Here is a 16,283-nt window from a genome sequence, read left to right on the forward strand (position 1 = left end):
TTCTCTCTGGCGCCCCCTTAGGGTCGGCGCCCTAGGCGGCCGCCTAGTTCGCCTATACGTTCAGGCCGGCCCTGACTGTACCAGGGCACAATGGACACAGAAGGGGCATTTGCCGTGAGCAGCTGCTGACTGGTCCTACTAAAACAGCAGGGGTGAATATGTAGGTGCCCCTTAAGGGGTAAGCATGGTAATAGGGGCATGGTGGCAGAATTGTGTCTTTGTGTGCCCCGGACCCCTAATAATAATAATATATGGCACGGCTGCTTCTGTACTGGCAGTAGTTACCGTAGTCACTGTGAGGTGGGGGTTATTTGGGCATTGTGACTGGCACAGAGAGGGAGCACAGGCTGGTACTTTTATAGTGGCATGGATGCCTGCTGGCCTACCATGGGCATAAATATAAGGGCACTGTGGTGGCACACGAGATGAGGGGTAGCATATTGGGCACTCAGAAGTGAGGGCACAATGCTTGAGGCTGGCACTGTGCGGTTGGCCCTGGTATCTGACACAACACTGTTATGGGGCCTTAGACTGCAGGTAAGGCACACGGCCTAGTGGGGGCGCCGCATCCCCCCTCCGTGCACCCGGCTCATCAGCAGGGCTGCAGCGCCCCCTCTGTCATCGGCTCCTCCCGTCACCGCCTCTCTGACGCTGCCAGCAGTAAAGGTGGAGCCGAGACCGGGGAGAAGGAAGAAGCCGGGAGGCGGCGGCGGCTGACAGTGCCGGTCATAACATAATAAACAGTCGTGCCCGCTCTGCCCCCGGTGCCGGCTGCCTGCACGGTCTGCTCCTGGGCATGGAGCCGGGTGTGCTGGAGGTGGTGCCCGGCTCCGTGCCCAGAGATCTCCGGGTGCTGGAGGTAGTGCCCGGCTGCATGCCCAGAGATCTCCGGGTGCTGGAGGTGGTGCCCGGCTGCATGCCCAGAGATCTCCGGGTGCTGGAGGTAGTGCCCGGCTCCGTGCCCAGAGATCTCCGGGTGCTGGAGGTAGTGCCCGGCTCCGTGCCCAGAGATCTCCGGGTGCTGGAGGTAGTGCCCGGCTCCGTGCCCAGAGATCTCCGGGTGCTGGAGGTGGTGCCCGGCTGCATGCCCAGAGATCCCCGGGTGCTGGAGGTGGTGCCCGGCTGCATGCCCAGAGATCTCCGGGTGCTGGAGGTAGTGCCCGGCTCCGTGCCCTGAGATCTCCGGGTGCTGGAGGTAGTGCCCGGCTCCGTGCCCAGAGATCTCCGGGTGCTGCCCGGTGCCCAGTGATCCGGGCTCTCCCCGTACATGGCGCTCCTGCCTGGATGGATGGCTGTGAGGCGGGCGGTGAGGGGAGGGAGGGAGCTGGGCAGCAGCTGGAGCCTGTGACGGGGCGAGGACGGAGGGCGCCCGGCTGATTGGAAGGCAGCGCAGGCACTGAGAGCGGTGGAGGCGGGGGAAGTGCGAGCTCTCTGCGGGGACGGAGACGAGTCCACGCCCGGGGCCAGCGCTGCGGATCTGGCCGTCATTCAAACGTTTCTCGTCGGTAGAGGAGCAGAGGAGCCGCGGAGCGCTGACAGGTGAGGACCGGGCCCCCTCCCGCAGCCTGCGGGGCCCCCCTGCCGGGCAGTGTGAGCGAGACGCGGCTGCGGCGGCGGGAGGAGGAGGCGGCTCCCCGCGCTCTGTCTGCCCGATCCTGCTGCAGCGACGCTGGGCGGGGAGAAGGAGCAGGCAGCGCCCCCCTCCCCCGGAGCTCTCGCCATTACCCAGGGGCTGCTGCAGCTGCTTTGTCTCCGAGACTCGGACGCTGAGCTCCGGCTGCGCCTTTGTCCTTGAAGGAAGCAGGGGAGCGGGTGAGTGCGGGATTCTCCGCGGGCTCTGGGGCGCAGGGATCGGGCACCCCCGGACGGAGGCGCCGCAGGGCACCGCGTGCTCCGGGGCTTCCCACACATGGCAGGGTGCGGTGTCCGCCGCCAGGATCCGGGGAGATGTGATCATCGGGGTCACCTCCAGGGACCGGGCGTAGCCGCCTCACTGCACCCGGATCTCGCGCACCTTTCCCGGGCACACATGCCGCGTGCTCCCGGTCACCGATCATACGATGAATTTCGGGATCTCGCGATTTTGTTCTTTCACCGATCTGGAGACATTTTTATTTTTTTTGTTTGTTTTCGATCGGTGGAGATTTTATTATAATGGGCGATTCTCGGGACCGACAGGGGGAGCTCCGGCCTCTGGGATCGGCGCTGCCGGCAGCGGGGTCCGCAGAGCTCGGCGCGGCTCCCCTCCTCCTCCCGCAGCTGCTGCTGCCCCGGGAGCCTCTTGTTTTTCTCGGGCAGGCTGCTAGTTCCGCGCTGGGTCTGGTGAGGTCGCTCTCCGCAGTCTCCGGCGGCTCCTCCTCCTCCCTGCGGCCGGAAGGTGAGGCAGAGCAGCGTGGTGAGAGCGAGGAGGTCGGAGAGCGGCTCCTCACAGCGGGAGGAAGCGGCGCCACGCGGTCAGCGGTGCAGGAGACGTGAGGGGGCGCCCGGTGCAGGAGAGCGGCGAGACGTGAGGGGGCGCCCGGTGCAGGAGAGCGGCGAGACGTGAGGGGGCGCCCGGTGCAGGGGCCGGAGGAGACGTGAGGGGGCGCCCGGTGCAGGGGCCGGAGGAGACGTGAGGGGGCGCCCGGTGCAGGGGCCGGAGGAGACGTGAGGGGGCGCCCGGTGCAGGGGCCGGAGGAGACACGTGGTGGCTGCGGGGAGCGTGCTCACATCGTGGGCAGCAAAGTCCGGGGTGAGTGGGTGCGGGATCGCGCGGGTGACATTGTTCCCGGGGACACGCCGTGGGTTTCGGGCTGAGTTTATTAGTTTTCGGTGATCGCAGCCGGACTGTGGATGGGTCCGCACCGGGAGAGGAGAGGTCCGGCAGACGACGGGGTGAGCACGCTCTGTGCTGCGTCATGTACCAGGAGAACCGAAACCGCGGGATCAGGACAGATCGGGTCACCGGGTGGAGGAAACGGGGACACGTTGAACAGCGGGCGGTGAGGGGGAGACTTCACGGACGATCCCCGGTCAGGAGACTGGAGGTCCGCCCCGCGCTGTGTATTCCGGATCCCGTCTCCTCCCGGTGCTGGGCGGGTACTAAGGGGAGAGCGGCGGGGGCCCTGCAGGGGGCGCTCTGACCTCAGCCTGCCCTTGTGCGGGAGGGGGGTCCCCGGGAACATACAGCTGCCAGTGCGACCTCACCGCCCCATTGTGTGGGATCAGGAGTACTGGAGCAGGGGGGCACATACATATCACTGTGTTATACTGGAGCAGGGGGGCACATACATATCACTGTGTTATACTGGAGCAGGGGGGCACATACTTATCACTGTGTTATACTGGAGCAGGGGGGCACATACATATCACTGTGTTATACTGGAGCAGGGGGGCACATACTTATCACTGTGTTATACTGGAGCAGGGGGGCACATACTTATCACTGTGTTATACTGGAGCAGGGGGGCACATACATATCACTGTGTTATACTGGAGCAGGGGGGCACATACGTATCACTGTGTTATACTGGAGCAGGGGGGCACATAATTATCACTGTGTTATACTGGAGCAGGGGGGCACATAATTATCACTGTGTTATACTGGAGCAGGGGGGCACATACGTATCACTGTGTTATACTGGAGCAGGGGGGCACATACATACTTATCACTGTGTTATACTGGAGCAGGGGGGCACATACATATCACTGTGTTATACTGGAGCAGGGGGGCACATACTTATCACTGTGTTATACTGGAGCAGGGGGGCACATACATATCACTGTGTTATACTGGAGCAGGGGGGCACATACATATCACTGTGTTATACTGGAGCAGGGGGGCACATACGTATCACTGTGTTATACTGGAGCAGGGGGGCACATAATTATCACTGTGTTATACTGGAGCAGGGGGGCACATAATTATCACTGTGTTATACTGGAGCAGGGGGGCACATACGTATCACTGTGTTATACTGGAGCAGGGGGGCACATACATACTTATCACTGTGTTATACTGGAGCAGGGGGGCACATACTTATCACTGTGTTATACTGGAGCAGGGGGGCACATACTTATCACTGTGTTATACTGGAGCAGGGGGGCACATAATTATCACTGTGTTATACTGGAGAAGGGGGGCACATAATTATCACTGTGTTATACTGGAGCAGGGGGGCACATACTTATCACTGTGTTATACTGGAGCAGGGGGGCACATAATTATCACTGTGTTATACTGGAGAAGGGGGGCACATACATATCACTGTGTTATACTGGAGCAGGGGGGCACATACTTATCACTGTGTTATACTGGAGCAGGGGGGCACATACTTATCACTGTGTTATACTGGAGCAGGGGGGCACATACGTATCACTGTTATACTGGAGCAGGGGGGCACATACTTATCACTGTGTTATACTGGAGCAGGGGGCACATACTTATCACTGTGTTATACTGGAGCAGGGGGGCACATAATTATCACTGTGTTATACTGGAGCAGGGGGGCACATAATTATCACTGTGTTATACTGGAGAAGGGGGGCACATACATATCACTGTGTTATACTGGAGCAGGGGGGCACATACGTATCACTGTGTTATACTGGAGCAGGGGGGCACATACGTATCACTGTGTTATACTGGAGCAGGGGGGCACATACTTATCACTGTGTTATACTGGAGCAGGGGGGCACATACTTATCACTGTGTTATACTGGAGCAGGGGGGCACATACTTATCACTGTGTTATACTGGAGCAGGGGGGCACATACGTATCACTGTGTTATACTGGAGCAGGGGGGCACATACGTATCACTGTGTTATACTGGAGCAGGGGGGCACATACTTATCACTGTGTTATACTGGAGCAGGGGGGCACATACTTATCACTGTGTTATACTGGAGCAGGGGGGCACATACTTATCACTGTGTTATACTGGAGCAGGGGGGCACATACGTATCACTGTGTGTTATACTGGAGCAGGGGGGCACATACGTATCACTGTGTGTTATACTGGAGCAGGGGGGCACATACGTATCACTGTGTTATACTGGAGCAGGGGGGCACATACGTATCACTGTGTGTTATACTGGAGCAGGGGGGCACATACGTATCACTGTGTTATACTGGAGCAGGGGGGCACATACTTATCACTGTGTTATACTGGAGCAGGGGGGCACATACTTATCACTGTGTTATACTGGAGCAGGGGGCACATACTTATCACTGTGTTATACTGGAGCAGGGGGGCACATACATATCACTGTGTTATACTGGAGCAGGGGGGCACATACTTATCACTGTGTTATACTGGAGCAGGGGGGCACATACTTATCACTGTGTTATACTGGAGCAGGGGGGCACATACTTATCACTGTGTTATACTGGAGCAGGGGGGCACATACTTATCACTGTGTTATACTGGAGCAGGGGGCACATACTTATCACTGTGTTATACTGGAGCAGGGGGGCACATACTTATCACTGTTATACTGGAGCAGGGGGGCACATACTTATCACTGTGTTATACTGGAGCAGGGGGGCACATACTTATCACTGTGTTATACTGGAGCAGGGGGGCACATACTTATCACTGCGTTATACTGGAGAAGGGGGGCACATACATATCACTGTGTTATACTGGAGCAGGGGGCACATACATATCACTGTGTGTTATACTGGAGCAGGGGGCACATACATATCACTGTGTGTTATACTGGAGCAGGGGGGCACATACATATCACTGTGTTATACTGGAGCAGGGGGGCACATACTTATCGCTATGCGTTGTACGGGGGGCGCATACTTATCGCTGTGCGTTGTACGGGGGGCGCATACTTATCGCTGTGCGTTGTACGGGGGGCAATACGCATACTTCCTGGCAGAAGCCGATAAGTAGACCTACATGTGTATGGAGCGAGGCCGCTGGACGGCTGCGCCCTCGTGTATGGAGAGAGTGTGACTGCAGGCTTTTGAGTCACACCCCAGCGCATGCCCGGGAGTATGCATATCGCATAAATCACCGCTCTGCTCTGAAATCGGTGACTCCTCCCAGCGCGTATTCTGAATACAGAGTGACTGCAGACTTTTCACTTTAGGCCAGACAACTCCTTCACATACAATCTACGTTTCATGTTAAAAACAGAAAACTGACCATAAATTCCTAAGGCTGGGTTCACATTGCGCTAGAGGCGTCCGTTAGATGGACTACGTTACACCACGGCATAACGCGGTGTAACGCAGTCCGTTAACGCCGCCATTAACTCGTCTGTTGGACGCATCGCTAGCACACGCCCACAATGGGCGTGCGCTAGCGTTGTGCCGTCATTGAGTGACGGACCCCGGTACGCGGGCTGCAGCATTTCCGGGTCCGTCACCGCTAGCGCAGATAGAGCTAGCAGATGCTCTATCTGCACTAGCGTGCTGCCATACCAGCACTTGCGTTAACAGCAGCCCGTTAACGCATGTGTTGAACGGGCTGCTGTTAACGCAATGTGAACCTAGCCTTAGAGAGTAAAGCAAGTGTGAAGTGAACAGTGCACTTCTGACTGCATTCAGCAGCCTGTGTAAGCACTGTGATGTATGTATACATGAGCCCACCAGACATGACAAGGCGACCCCTCTCTGGTGGGACCCTAAACCTAATATTTATCAGACCTGCCTCTCCTGGAATAAGTCTACTAATTTCAAGGGCAGTAGGATCTTGCATGTTTGGGAAATATTAGGGTTAAGATCTAGTGATGAGCGAATATATTCGTTACTCGAGATTTCTCGAGCATGCTCGGGTGTCCTCCGAGTATTTTTAGTGCTCGGAGTTTTAGTTTTTCTTATTGCAGCTGAATGATTTACATCTGTTAGCCAGCTTGATTACATGTGGGGGTTCCCTAGCAACCAGGCAACCCCCACATGTACTTATGCTGGCTAACAGATGTAAATCATTCAGCTGCAGCAAGAAAAACTAAATCTCCGAGTACTAAAAAATACTCGGAGGACCCCCGAGCATACTCGAGAAATCTCAAGTAATGAGTATATTCGCTCATCACTATTAAATGGAACCTGTCACCCCCAAAATCGATGGTGAGGTAAGCTCACCGTCATCAGGGGCATATCTACAGCATTCTGTAATGCTGTAGATAAGCCCCTGATGTTACCTGAAAGAGGAGAAAAAGACGTTAGATTGTACGCACCCAGGGGCGGTCCCGCTGCGGTCCAGGTCCGATGGGTGTCTCAGGTCCGGTCCGGGACCTCCCATCTTCATTCCTTGACGTCCTCTTCTGGTCTTCACGCCGCGGCTCCTGCGCAGGCGTACTTTGTCTCCCTGTTGAGGGCAGAGCAAAGTACTGCAGTGCTGAGGCGCTGGGAAAGGTCAGAGAGGCCCGGCACCTGCGCACTGCAGTACTTTGCTCTGCCCTCAACAGGGCAGACAAAGTACGCCTGCGCCGCAGCCGCGGCGTGAAGACCAGAAGAGGATGTCATGGAATGAAGACGGGAGGCTCCGGACCGGACCTGAGACACCCATCGGATCCGGACCGCAGCGGGACCGCCCCTGGGTGAGTATAATCTAACGTCTTTTTCTCCTCTTTCGGGTAACATCGGGTGCCTATCTACAGCATTACAAAATGCTGTAGATAAGCCCCTGATGACGGTGAGCTTACCTCACCATCGATTTGGGGGGTGACAGGTTCCCTTTAAGGTCCCATCTGAATAAGGTAAGGTCCCATCGGACTATAGTATGCCTTTGCCGTGGTTGGTGGGCTCACAAGAATTTGCCAATTTATGCGCCAAGCACCTTCATTTTATAACTACATTGCACATAGTAGTAATGCCGTCCATATGTCATACATTCTATGTTTGCGTACATTAGCACACAGTTCTGCTGTACCCTTTTATGTTAGTGGGCATTTTTCATGCGTGCCACGCTCACGTCTTTCTACTGTTCTCAGACCATTTGCTGTGCTAGCTTGCTGGAGATCTCCTACATATTGCATATCAGACTTGACTTTGCTCTATGAATGATCCCTAAAAATATTCCTACTCCATGTTTAACAAGACTTCACATCGGAGCAGGGGGCTCCACTAGGATACTGCAGGGCGTGCCATATGCCTATATCTCCCCTGCAACTTGCCATTTTTCATCTTACAGAGTCTCCTTGACTGGTGCGAAGGATCTGCCCAATAGAGGATGAACGGAGCAGCTGGTGGAGAAAAACTAATAGCCAACATGACAGCCCCAAGTGATCAAGGTAAGGAGAGTTATCCTTGTCCTTGACCTCTGCTGGTCATCCTGTCCAACCTTATTTCATGTATGATGTCTTATTTCCTGACAGAAAACTGGTCCCAGGAGGACATGCTTACTCTCCTCGAGACTATGAAGTCCATCCTGCCCACCCAGGACAATACAAAGTTCAAAACTGCGGAGTCTCACATGGATTGGAACAAGCTGGCCTTTAAGAATTATACAGGGACCATGTGTCATCAAAAGTGGCTGGAGATCTCTAATGAGGTGAAATGTGATACTGGCTCATGTTCTTCATGATTTACATAGGCTGCATAATGCGTTTTTAATATCAAGTCCACCAGTATCCAAGGCAAGGATAGTAGTCTCCTCATATTTGGAGACGTTTAGAACCAGAAAGCAGTTATGTTGCTAGATGCCACTTGAAGGACAACAAAGTGGTCTATCCAGAGCCTTCATTATCTAACAGAGGGCACATTGCCCCTTCTCATGACCTCCTATGATACAAGTGTGGTGAGGCCGACAAATAGTTTGACATAATGGCAGATTCAAGATCTTGGAGTGATGTTATTTGTACTGATATAAGCAATTTAATAACAGATGTGATGGCAAATTCTGTATCACTTTAGGTTAGGAAGTTCCGAACTCTATCAGAAGTCATTCAAGATGCAGAGGAACATGTGAAGCACCCATACAAAGGAAAAAAGCTGAAGGTCAGTAGTGATGTCTGCCATGAAACTCGGGACTGATTGTGATTTGCCCAAATTCATGGCCCATGATTTAAAAGGCAGCCATATTAATTAGCTTGCATCTTTTTATACTACTTATCAGAAACATCCTGAATTCCCCAAGAAGCCGCTCACACCCTATTTCCGCTTCTTCATGGAGAAGAGAGCCAAATACGCCAAGCTACATCCAGAGATGAGCAACCTAGACCTAACCAAAATCCTGTCCAAAAAGTATAAAGAATTACCAGAGAAAAAGAAGGTAGTGTATGAGACAAAGGTATTGAGTTTTCTAGGTGGTGGCGTTGAATATAAAAAGCGGGCACTTTTCAGGAAGCCTAAGGGTATGTTTCCACGGTCAGTAAACGCTGCTTGTTTGACGCTGCAGCGTCAAACAAGCAGCGTCCAGATGTTCCAGCATAGTGGAGGGGATTTTATGAAATCCCGTCTCCACTATGCGTGGAAACCCGCACGCGGCGGCCCTGCGACTCCGGACATGCTGCGCGTCTTTTCAGAACGCAGCATGTCCGTACACCTTGCGGGGACGCAGCGTCCCCGCAAGGCATATCACAGGGCCCTATGGCGAGGGGTGCGATGATCCCGGATGTGTACTGTACACATCCGGCACCATCGCGTCCCATTAAGGGGGCGGGGCTTAGCGCCGAGCGGCTTTGCCGCTGCGGCGATCCCGCCGGCGAAACGGACCGTGGAGACGTACCCTAAATGAGCAGTGTTGGATATATTACTGGTGGTTTGATCCAATATGTCCAATTTGTTTTTTTTTTTCTAGATGAAGTATGTTCAGGATTTCCAAAGAGAGAAGCTAGAATTTGAGAGGAACCTTGCAAAATTCAGGTACGTCACCTGGACTTATTTTCTAAAAGTTAAGGCATCACTATCAGGTGTCTGACCCTCAGTTTTGCTCACAGAGAGGAACATCCAGACCTCATGCAGACTACCAAGAAATCTGACGTCCCTGAAAAACCCAAGACCCCTCAACAACTGTGGTACAATCACGAGAGGAAAGTCTACCTGAAAATTAAGCCCGATGTAAGTGCAGGAGCCTCCATGCTTGGTCACAGGTCTGGATGGAGTTTGCCAGAGAATCACAATGCTATTTTCATTTCAGGCCAGTACCAAGGATGTGAAGGACTCCCTGTCAAAGCAGTGGTCTCAACTGTCAGATAAGAAACGTCTCAAATGGATCCACAAAGCACTGGAACATCGCAAGCAATACGAGGTGCGGATCTCATACTCCCATCATGCAGTTGGGCCGGTTTGGCTAATTCACAATGTTAAGATGATTATTAGGGGTAATCATTCGGGATATGCCATACAAATCTCTTGGGTGCAGGTGCCAGATGAGTGTCAGCATAGTGGTGGCCCACTTATGCATTGCGCGCTAAGCTTATTCTTTTGATGTGATTGTGACAGAGCTGTGATATCACTCACAACCTGTCAACGGTTTGCCATTGCTTTTAGAAGCAAGCAGCCTTGTTTTTTTTCTAATTCTATGATAAACTTTTTATGGCATTAACAATCCTCTAACCTTGTATCTATACCCTATCAGAACATAATGCGAGAATACATCCAGAAACACCCAGAAATGAACCTCACTGAGGAGGGCATCACCCGCTCCACACTTACCAAGGCTGAACGCCAGCTTAAAGACAAGTTTGACGGCCGACCAACGAAACCACCTCCGTAAGTTGTTCTCCGCGTCATTAGACTTTCTGAGTCTCGCTTTACTCTTTCTATATACGTTGACGGGTTGTATGAAATCGGAGAAATGTGCCTGCTTCTGGAAATTGCGCCACGTTGTCCACAGTCCCAAGTCTGGTATTGGGGCTGATATGCACTATTTAGCACATTGTGTGGACAAGAGTAACGCTGTTCCTGGGAGAAGCTCACACTTCTGTAGATACGGCGGTTGAGACCACCTAACATAATGGTGTTTGTACCCTCAGAAACAGCTACTCCATGTACTGTGCAGAACTAATGGCCAATATGAAGGATGTCCCCAGCACGGAGCGTATGGTCCTTTGCAGTCAACGGTGGAAACTACTCTCTCAGAAGGAAAAAGATGCTTACCACAAGAAGTGTGAACAGGTATTTGGTGTATACGGTGTGTAGTGTTCATAGATCCATGCTCAAGGGCCACATTTCCAAAAACAGTAGGAACTGCAATCAACAGCTATTATAATGAAGGAGATCAATTTACTTACTGTGATCACAGCTTTCCTAAATATTTTTTTTATTTTTTTTGTAGAAAAAGAAAGAATATGAAGTGGAGTTGATGCGTTTCCTTGAGGTGAGTCTTGTCTTATCGATGTGGACATAGAAGGAAAGACGCTCTCCTGGAGCAAGCCACTGATCTCTCATTAATTTTACTTGTCTAGAGCCTCCCTGAAGAGGAACAGAAGAGGGTCCTCACAGAAGAAAAGATGGTAGGCATTAGCAAGAAAAGCAATCCAGCATCGAAGGTGACTACTCAGGATGCTAACAAGGTTGGCTGGCGTTTACTTAACAATTTTTTTATTTTTTATTTACAACTTGTAATCATGTCCACTACATAATCTTTTCACTTTGGTTTATTTTATGTATTAAATTACTTGTTTCCTTGACAGACAAAGAGCAAACCTAAGAAGAAGGCTGTAGATGAGCGGGGGAAACTCCCAGAAACACCGAAAACATCTGAAGAAATCTGGCAACAGAGCGTGATTGGGGACTACCTTGCCCGGTTTAAGGTAAGGACAGTTGGTGAAAGTGGTGAAGCACAGTGACCCTTATGGAAGGTGTGTTCTCATCATAAGATCTTTACGTTTAATTTTAGAATGACCGAGCCAAAGCCTTAAAGTGCATGGAGTCCACTTGGTTGAATATGGAGAAGAAGGAAAAAATAATGTGGATAAAAAAAGCAGCAGAGGACCAGAAACGATATGAGGTAACTAAAAAAAAATTGAGGTTCTACAGGTTAAAGGTGGTGGATTGTCCAGTATAATATACTAGCTATTGAACCCGTTCTACGCCCGGGTGGCGAGCATTTATATTGGTGTATGGTCCCCATCCTGTCATGTGCTGCTCCCATCCTGCGCCCCCGTTTTAATCAGTGATGGCAACAGACACTGTGGCGGTATTGAGTCGAAAGTGGCTGCCTTGCTCCACAGACGTGTGTTATATATTCTTTAGAAAGTTACTTGGTAGCTTTGCTCTCGTATTGTATAGTGTAGATATTCTTACACATGCTCCTGATATCTGTTACGAAATCATTAATGTGGGCGGAAATGCCACGAGATCATGAAAGGGCGGGATTGTGACGCAGTAATCGGCGCCTGCGCAGTCCGCGCAGCAGTGTCTCTTCAGATGTATGTAAGTAACGTCATGAGGGCAAGATCGTGCCCCTGATTCCAGCACATAAATGTCCCCCTGCTCCCTGAATCGGTGCCTGCGCAGTCCGCGCTTTCCGGCGCCATGTTCTTGAAGAGACACTGTAGTATGTATTCAAGAAAATGGCGCAGGAAAGCGCGGACTGCGCAGGCGCCGATTCCGGGAGCAGGGGGACATTCATGCGCTGGAATCGGGGCGTAAGTAATTGCTGTGGCATGACCTGCTGCAACGTCATGAAGGCGGGATCGTGTCCACCGTGTCCCCACGCCCCCTGATTCCGGGAGCAGGGGGACATTTACGGGCCGGAATCAGGGGTCGTGGGGACACTGTGGGGGTGGAAACTTAAGTGATATGGGCGGGATAATGACACAGATTTCGGTGCCAGTGCAGTCTGCACTTTCCAGCGCCATTTTTTCTTGAATACGGACACTGTGTCTATAATCTAACGCTAGGAGCGTCACGCTTGCGCAGTCTATAAAGGCTTCGGACAGAGTGACGCTCCTACCGTCATATTATAGATTATTGGAAGTCTGCATTTCCTTTAATAGTTCAGAGCCGCAGTATCAGGCACAACCTTTGGACATTGGTGGTGCCTTGCTATTATAATTAGATAGGTGGCCACATCTGTATTATTTATTAAAACTTTGTTTTCCCTCTCAGAGAGAACTAAGTGACATGAGATCTGCTCCAGCCACAGCAGCTCCTGCGAAGAAAATTAAGTTTCAGGGAGAACCCAAAAAAGCTCCAATGTAAGTGTATAAGCCAGAGACTGAAGACTTCTGGTCTCCTTCATTTTACGTCATCTCTTCTGTGCCATCTGTTGTAGACAGTATATTCTCATTTGAGGTTGTTCATGGCATGGATAGGACCATGAGAGGCATCTGCAGTTTAGCACCAATGTAATGACCAGTAACCGGGTCAGGAAATTTACTTTTGTTTTTTCTTATTCCAGGAATGGTTATCAGAAGTTCTCACAGGAGCTTCTCTCAAATGGCGAGCTAAATCATCTCCCACTGAAAGAGCGCATGGTAGAAATTGGCAGCCGCTGGCAACGGATTTCCCCCAGTCAGAAGGAGTTTTACAAGAAGCTGGCAGAAGATCAGCAGAGAGTGTACCGCGTGCAACTTGATACATGGATGAAGGTGCGTACAAGGCTTGTCCATGTTGACTGCCTTTAGGGTAGAACCTCATGAAATTCCATAGAAATACATTCGGAGAACCATGGTCCAACGACTACATCAATGTTATTTTGCCATCGAATGGGAGCCCTGTGAACCACCTCTACCTGCAGGCGCTTTGTCTTATCTCTATGCCCTGCACATCATCCTTGTGGCATGACATAACCATGATGTCGCATCGGGCATGCCGCATGTAGAAGTCAGTTCACAGGACTTCCTTCTGGAGGCCATGTAATACCAGTGTGGCCAATGGGCTAATGTTTTGCTAATCAAATCTCTCATGCCTAGTTAAAGTATTGGCAACACCAGTCCTCTTTTGCCTCTGAATAAAAGTAGGTTAGGGCCGCCTTATGCACGTCTTCCTGGTTGTATGTCAAGGGCTAATTCTTTTTTTTTTTTTTCCATTTCAACTTTTAGGGTTTATCATCTCAGGACCGGGCAGCTTACAGAGAGCAGACATCTAATGTAAGTTTTACTTTGTGCACTAGTTGGGATCTATTTATCTATTTTTTCTATGTGAACAGTTGGATCATAATTCTTCAATTCATTCATTTTTGTCTTATAGAAGCGCAAGAGTACAACAAAGCTCAAATCGCCAAGTCCCAAATCCAAACCGTCCGCTCAAAGCAGATCAGTAAGTGATCAATGTGATTTGTATGGAGATGGGGTGGATTTTTAATATCTCTAGTAATTATGCTCTTCAACTAGATCTAGAAGTCCAGGAACTACTATAGAATATATGAGCCTTGCATTTTGTAGTTCCCAGACGGTTAGATTGAAGTAGTTATCTGAAGATGGGCAATGGCCTACCTGAGGCCTACATGACTTAAGCCCAGAGACCATTCTACAAGTCTAGGGCAATGTGAGAAGATTGTATGAGACTACTATAACTTAAACTGAGCTACTCTTCCTTTCTTCTTGGAGGATGATGATGACGATGATGATGACGACGACGATGATGATGACGACGAAGAAGATGACGATGATGACGACGACGATGATGACGATGAAGATGAGGACAAAGAGGATTCTTCTGATGATGGAGACTCTTCAGATTCCAGCAGTGAAGAAGACAGTGAAGATGGTGAAGAGGTGGGTCCAACTATAAATTGTTAGACTTTGAACCGTCCACAACCAGCCCATTTCTCTATATGACACTCCTGTTGATCTCCTGCAGAATGAAGATGATGACGACGAGGAAGATGACGATGATAACGAATCGGGATCCAGTTCTTCATCTTCTTCTTCGGGAGACTCTTCAGATTCTGACTCTAACTGATGAGGAACTGATAGCTGTGAAGAGGGGAGTGTAAAGAAGACAGAGCTGACGTATTTGAAGGGGATGGTCCAGCAGGATAAAATATCTTTAGTTGTGTTTGCAATGAATATTTGCTAGTTATGAAAGATGCAGTGATCTCAAGATGACAGAGCCAGACCCAGCAAAACCACTTTCAGTTTGTGGAAAAGCCTTTACTATGATGGACATGTCATCAATGTTGTGTGTGAAGAGGGCTGGCCGACTACTTCAATAGGGTGTCCAGCCCCCTCTCTGTTACGGCAATGCATAGACAAAGAAGGGACTGGTCTTCCCCTCTCTGTTACGGCAATGCATAGACAAAGAAGGGACTGGTCTTCTGAAATGAAGGTGTCAGCCAGCCCCTTTCACATGCAGCTCTGAGGGACATGTCCACACTGGCAAAATTCTCGTGTCAAGCTCTGGAAATCAGCGCTATTATCTTCAGATCTGGACACCATTCAAGTACTTTTAGTATCTAAAGAATTTTTATTTCTGTTAGACAATCCTCTAAACGACACCTATTCCCTATAATCGAGTCAAACCTGAAACTCTCCACTTTACAAGGAAGCGGACTCTACGGAAACACAAAGTGAAGGCAGCCATTTCAGGCTTTGAAGGACTCTTCATAAAGCCCCCTCGATGAGCTGCATTGTGTGTCCAAAATGGCTGCCTTCTCTGTGCATGGGGTAAAAACTTCTTCAGGGCTTCAATAGCCTCATAGGGCAAGAGACTTGTCACCATTTATAGGTTATGCTGTACAGTCGGTATTCGCACCGTGAACCTTTACACCCACTTTTTGACCTGGAATGATATGCAGAGCTTTTCAATTGTTTGTTTCCTGGCCCTTTTTATTTGTATTTTTTTTTTTAATATTCGTCTTTTGGTTTACTTCCATATTATGTCTGCCCACTTGCTTTTCTACTGTACCCTGCCTGTCACTTACTTGACCCCATCACGTATACTTGGTTGTGTCGGTTGTAGTTTATCGTCCCTCCTCTTGTGTATTTTTAACTTTCATCACTTGTGGGTTTTTGTTTTGTTTTTTTTCTTTTCTGTGTCCATAAAACGGTAGGACATTCTAATGAAGACCATTTGCAAAGTGGCTTTATTTTCAATCCTAGTGCATTGGAAAACAATGGCAGTGAAGGTGGACAGGTCCATTAAGTAATGTAAATTTTACTGAAGGCAGTGCACTCCTCGAAGTGAGGATTGTACCACCCAAATGCTACCATCAGTTTTTTTTTTTTTTTTTTTTGCTTCTACTTAGACTTTCTTCTCCACTCGGACACCATATTAGAATTTAAGGTTGTGTTTTCATAGCACTCATTTCGACACGATAATTATCTTCTGGGCCTATGCTGAAAACTCGAGTTGCCTAGAATGCATGGGTGGCTGTATCTATTCACTTCTATGAGTGGTCCAAAAAATGGCCACGCATTTTTGGAACTTGTGTAGATGAGAATTGAGAGAGCCATG

At 50.2% G+C, this 16,283-nt stretch overlaps 1 protein-coding gene across 4 annotated transcripts; it reads left to right on the top strand.

The window, feature by feature from the left end:
* Positions 1 to 1,269: 1,269 nt before the first annotated feature.
* On the top strand, positions 1,270 to 15,895 carry UBTF (upstream binding transcription factor). Of its 4 annotated transcripts, none has more exons than XM_077252503.1 (20): positions 1,270 to 1,539; positions 8,128 to 8,227; positions 8,312 to 8,487; positions 8,850 to 8,933; positions 9,052 to 9,207; positions 9,736 to 9,800; positions 9,875 to 9,995; positions 10,075 to 10,185; positions 10,516 to 10,649; positions 10,913 to 11,054; positions 11,215 to 11,256; positions 11,345 to 11,452; positions 11,573 to 11,692; positions 11,779 to 11,889; positions 12,993 to 13,081; positions 13,285 to 13,474; positions 13,928 to 13,975; positions 14,076 to 14,144; positions 14,435 to 14,602; positions 14,688 to 15,895. In XM_077252503.1, exons 2-20 carry the CDS (start codon positions 8,167 to 8,169, stop codon positions 14,787 to 14,789), a joined length of 2,097 nt encoding a protein of 698 aa, XP_077108618.1. In that variant the 5' UTR covers positions 1,270 to 1,539; positions 8,128 to 8,166; the 3' UTR covers positions 14,790 to 15,895. The 4 variants fall into 4 exon arrangements, with proteins under 4 accessions (XP_077108618.1, XP_077108620.1, XP_077108619.1 ...); XM_077252505.1 differs by having other exon boundaries at positions 1,372 to 1,539; positions 11,345 to 11,392; XM_077252504.1 differs by lacking the exon at positions 1,270 to 1,539 and adding an exon at positions 1,618 to 1,812.
* The last annotated feature ends 388 nt before the right edge of the window (positions 15,896 to 16,283 follow it).

Source organism: Ranitomeya variabilis, chromosome 4 (assembly GCF_051348905.1).
Source record: "Ranitomeya variabilis isolate aRanVar5 chromosome 4, aRanVar5.hap1, whole genome shotgun sequence".
Taxonomy (NCBI): Eukaryota; Metazoa; Chordata; class Amphibia; order Anura; family Dendrobatidae; genus Ranitomeya; species Ranitomeya variabilis.

What these genes read in the sequence shown, in the direction of transcription:
- UBTF (XM_077252503.1), top strand. Translation starts at nt 8,167, where the DNA reads ATGAACGGAGCAGCTGGTGGAGAAAAACTAATAGCCAACATGACAGCC. An exon ending in CTACTCAGGATGCTAACAAG is followed by an intron (nt 11,453 to 11,572) that starts GTTGGCTGGCGT and finishes TTTCCTTGACAG; the next exon opens with ACAAAGAGCAAACCTAAGAA. An exon ending in AACTTGATACATGGATGAAG is followed by an intron (nt 13,475 to 13,927) that starts GTGCGTACAAGG and finishes TTCAACTTTTAG; the next exon opens with GGTTTATCATCTCAGGACCG.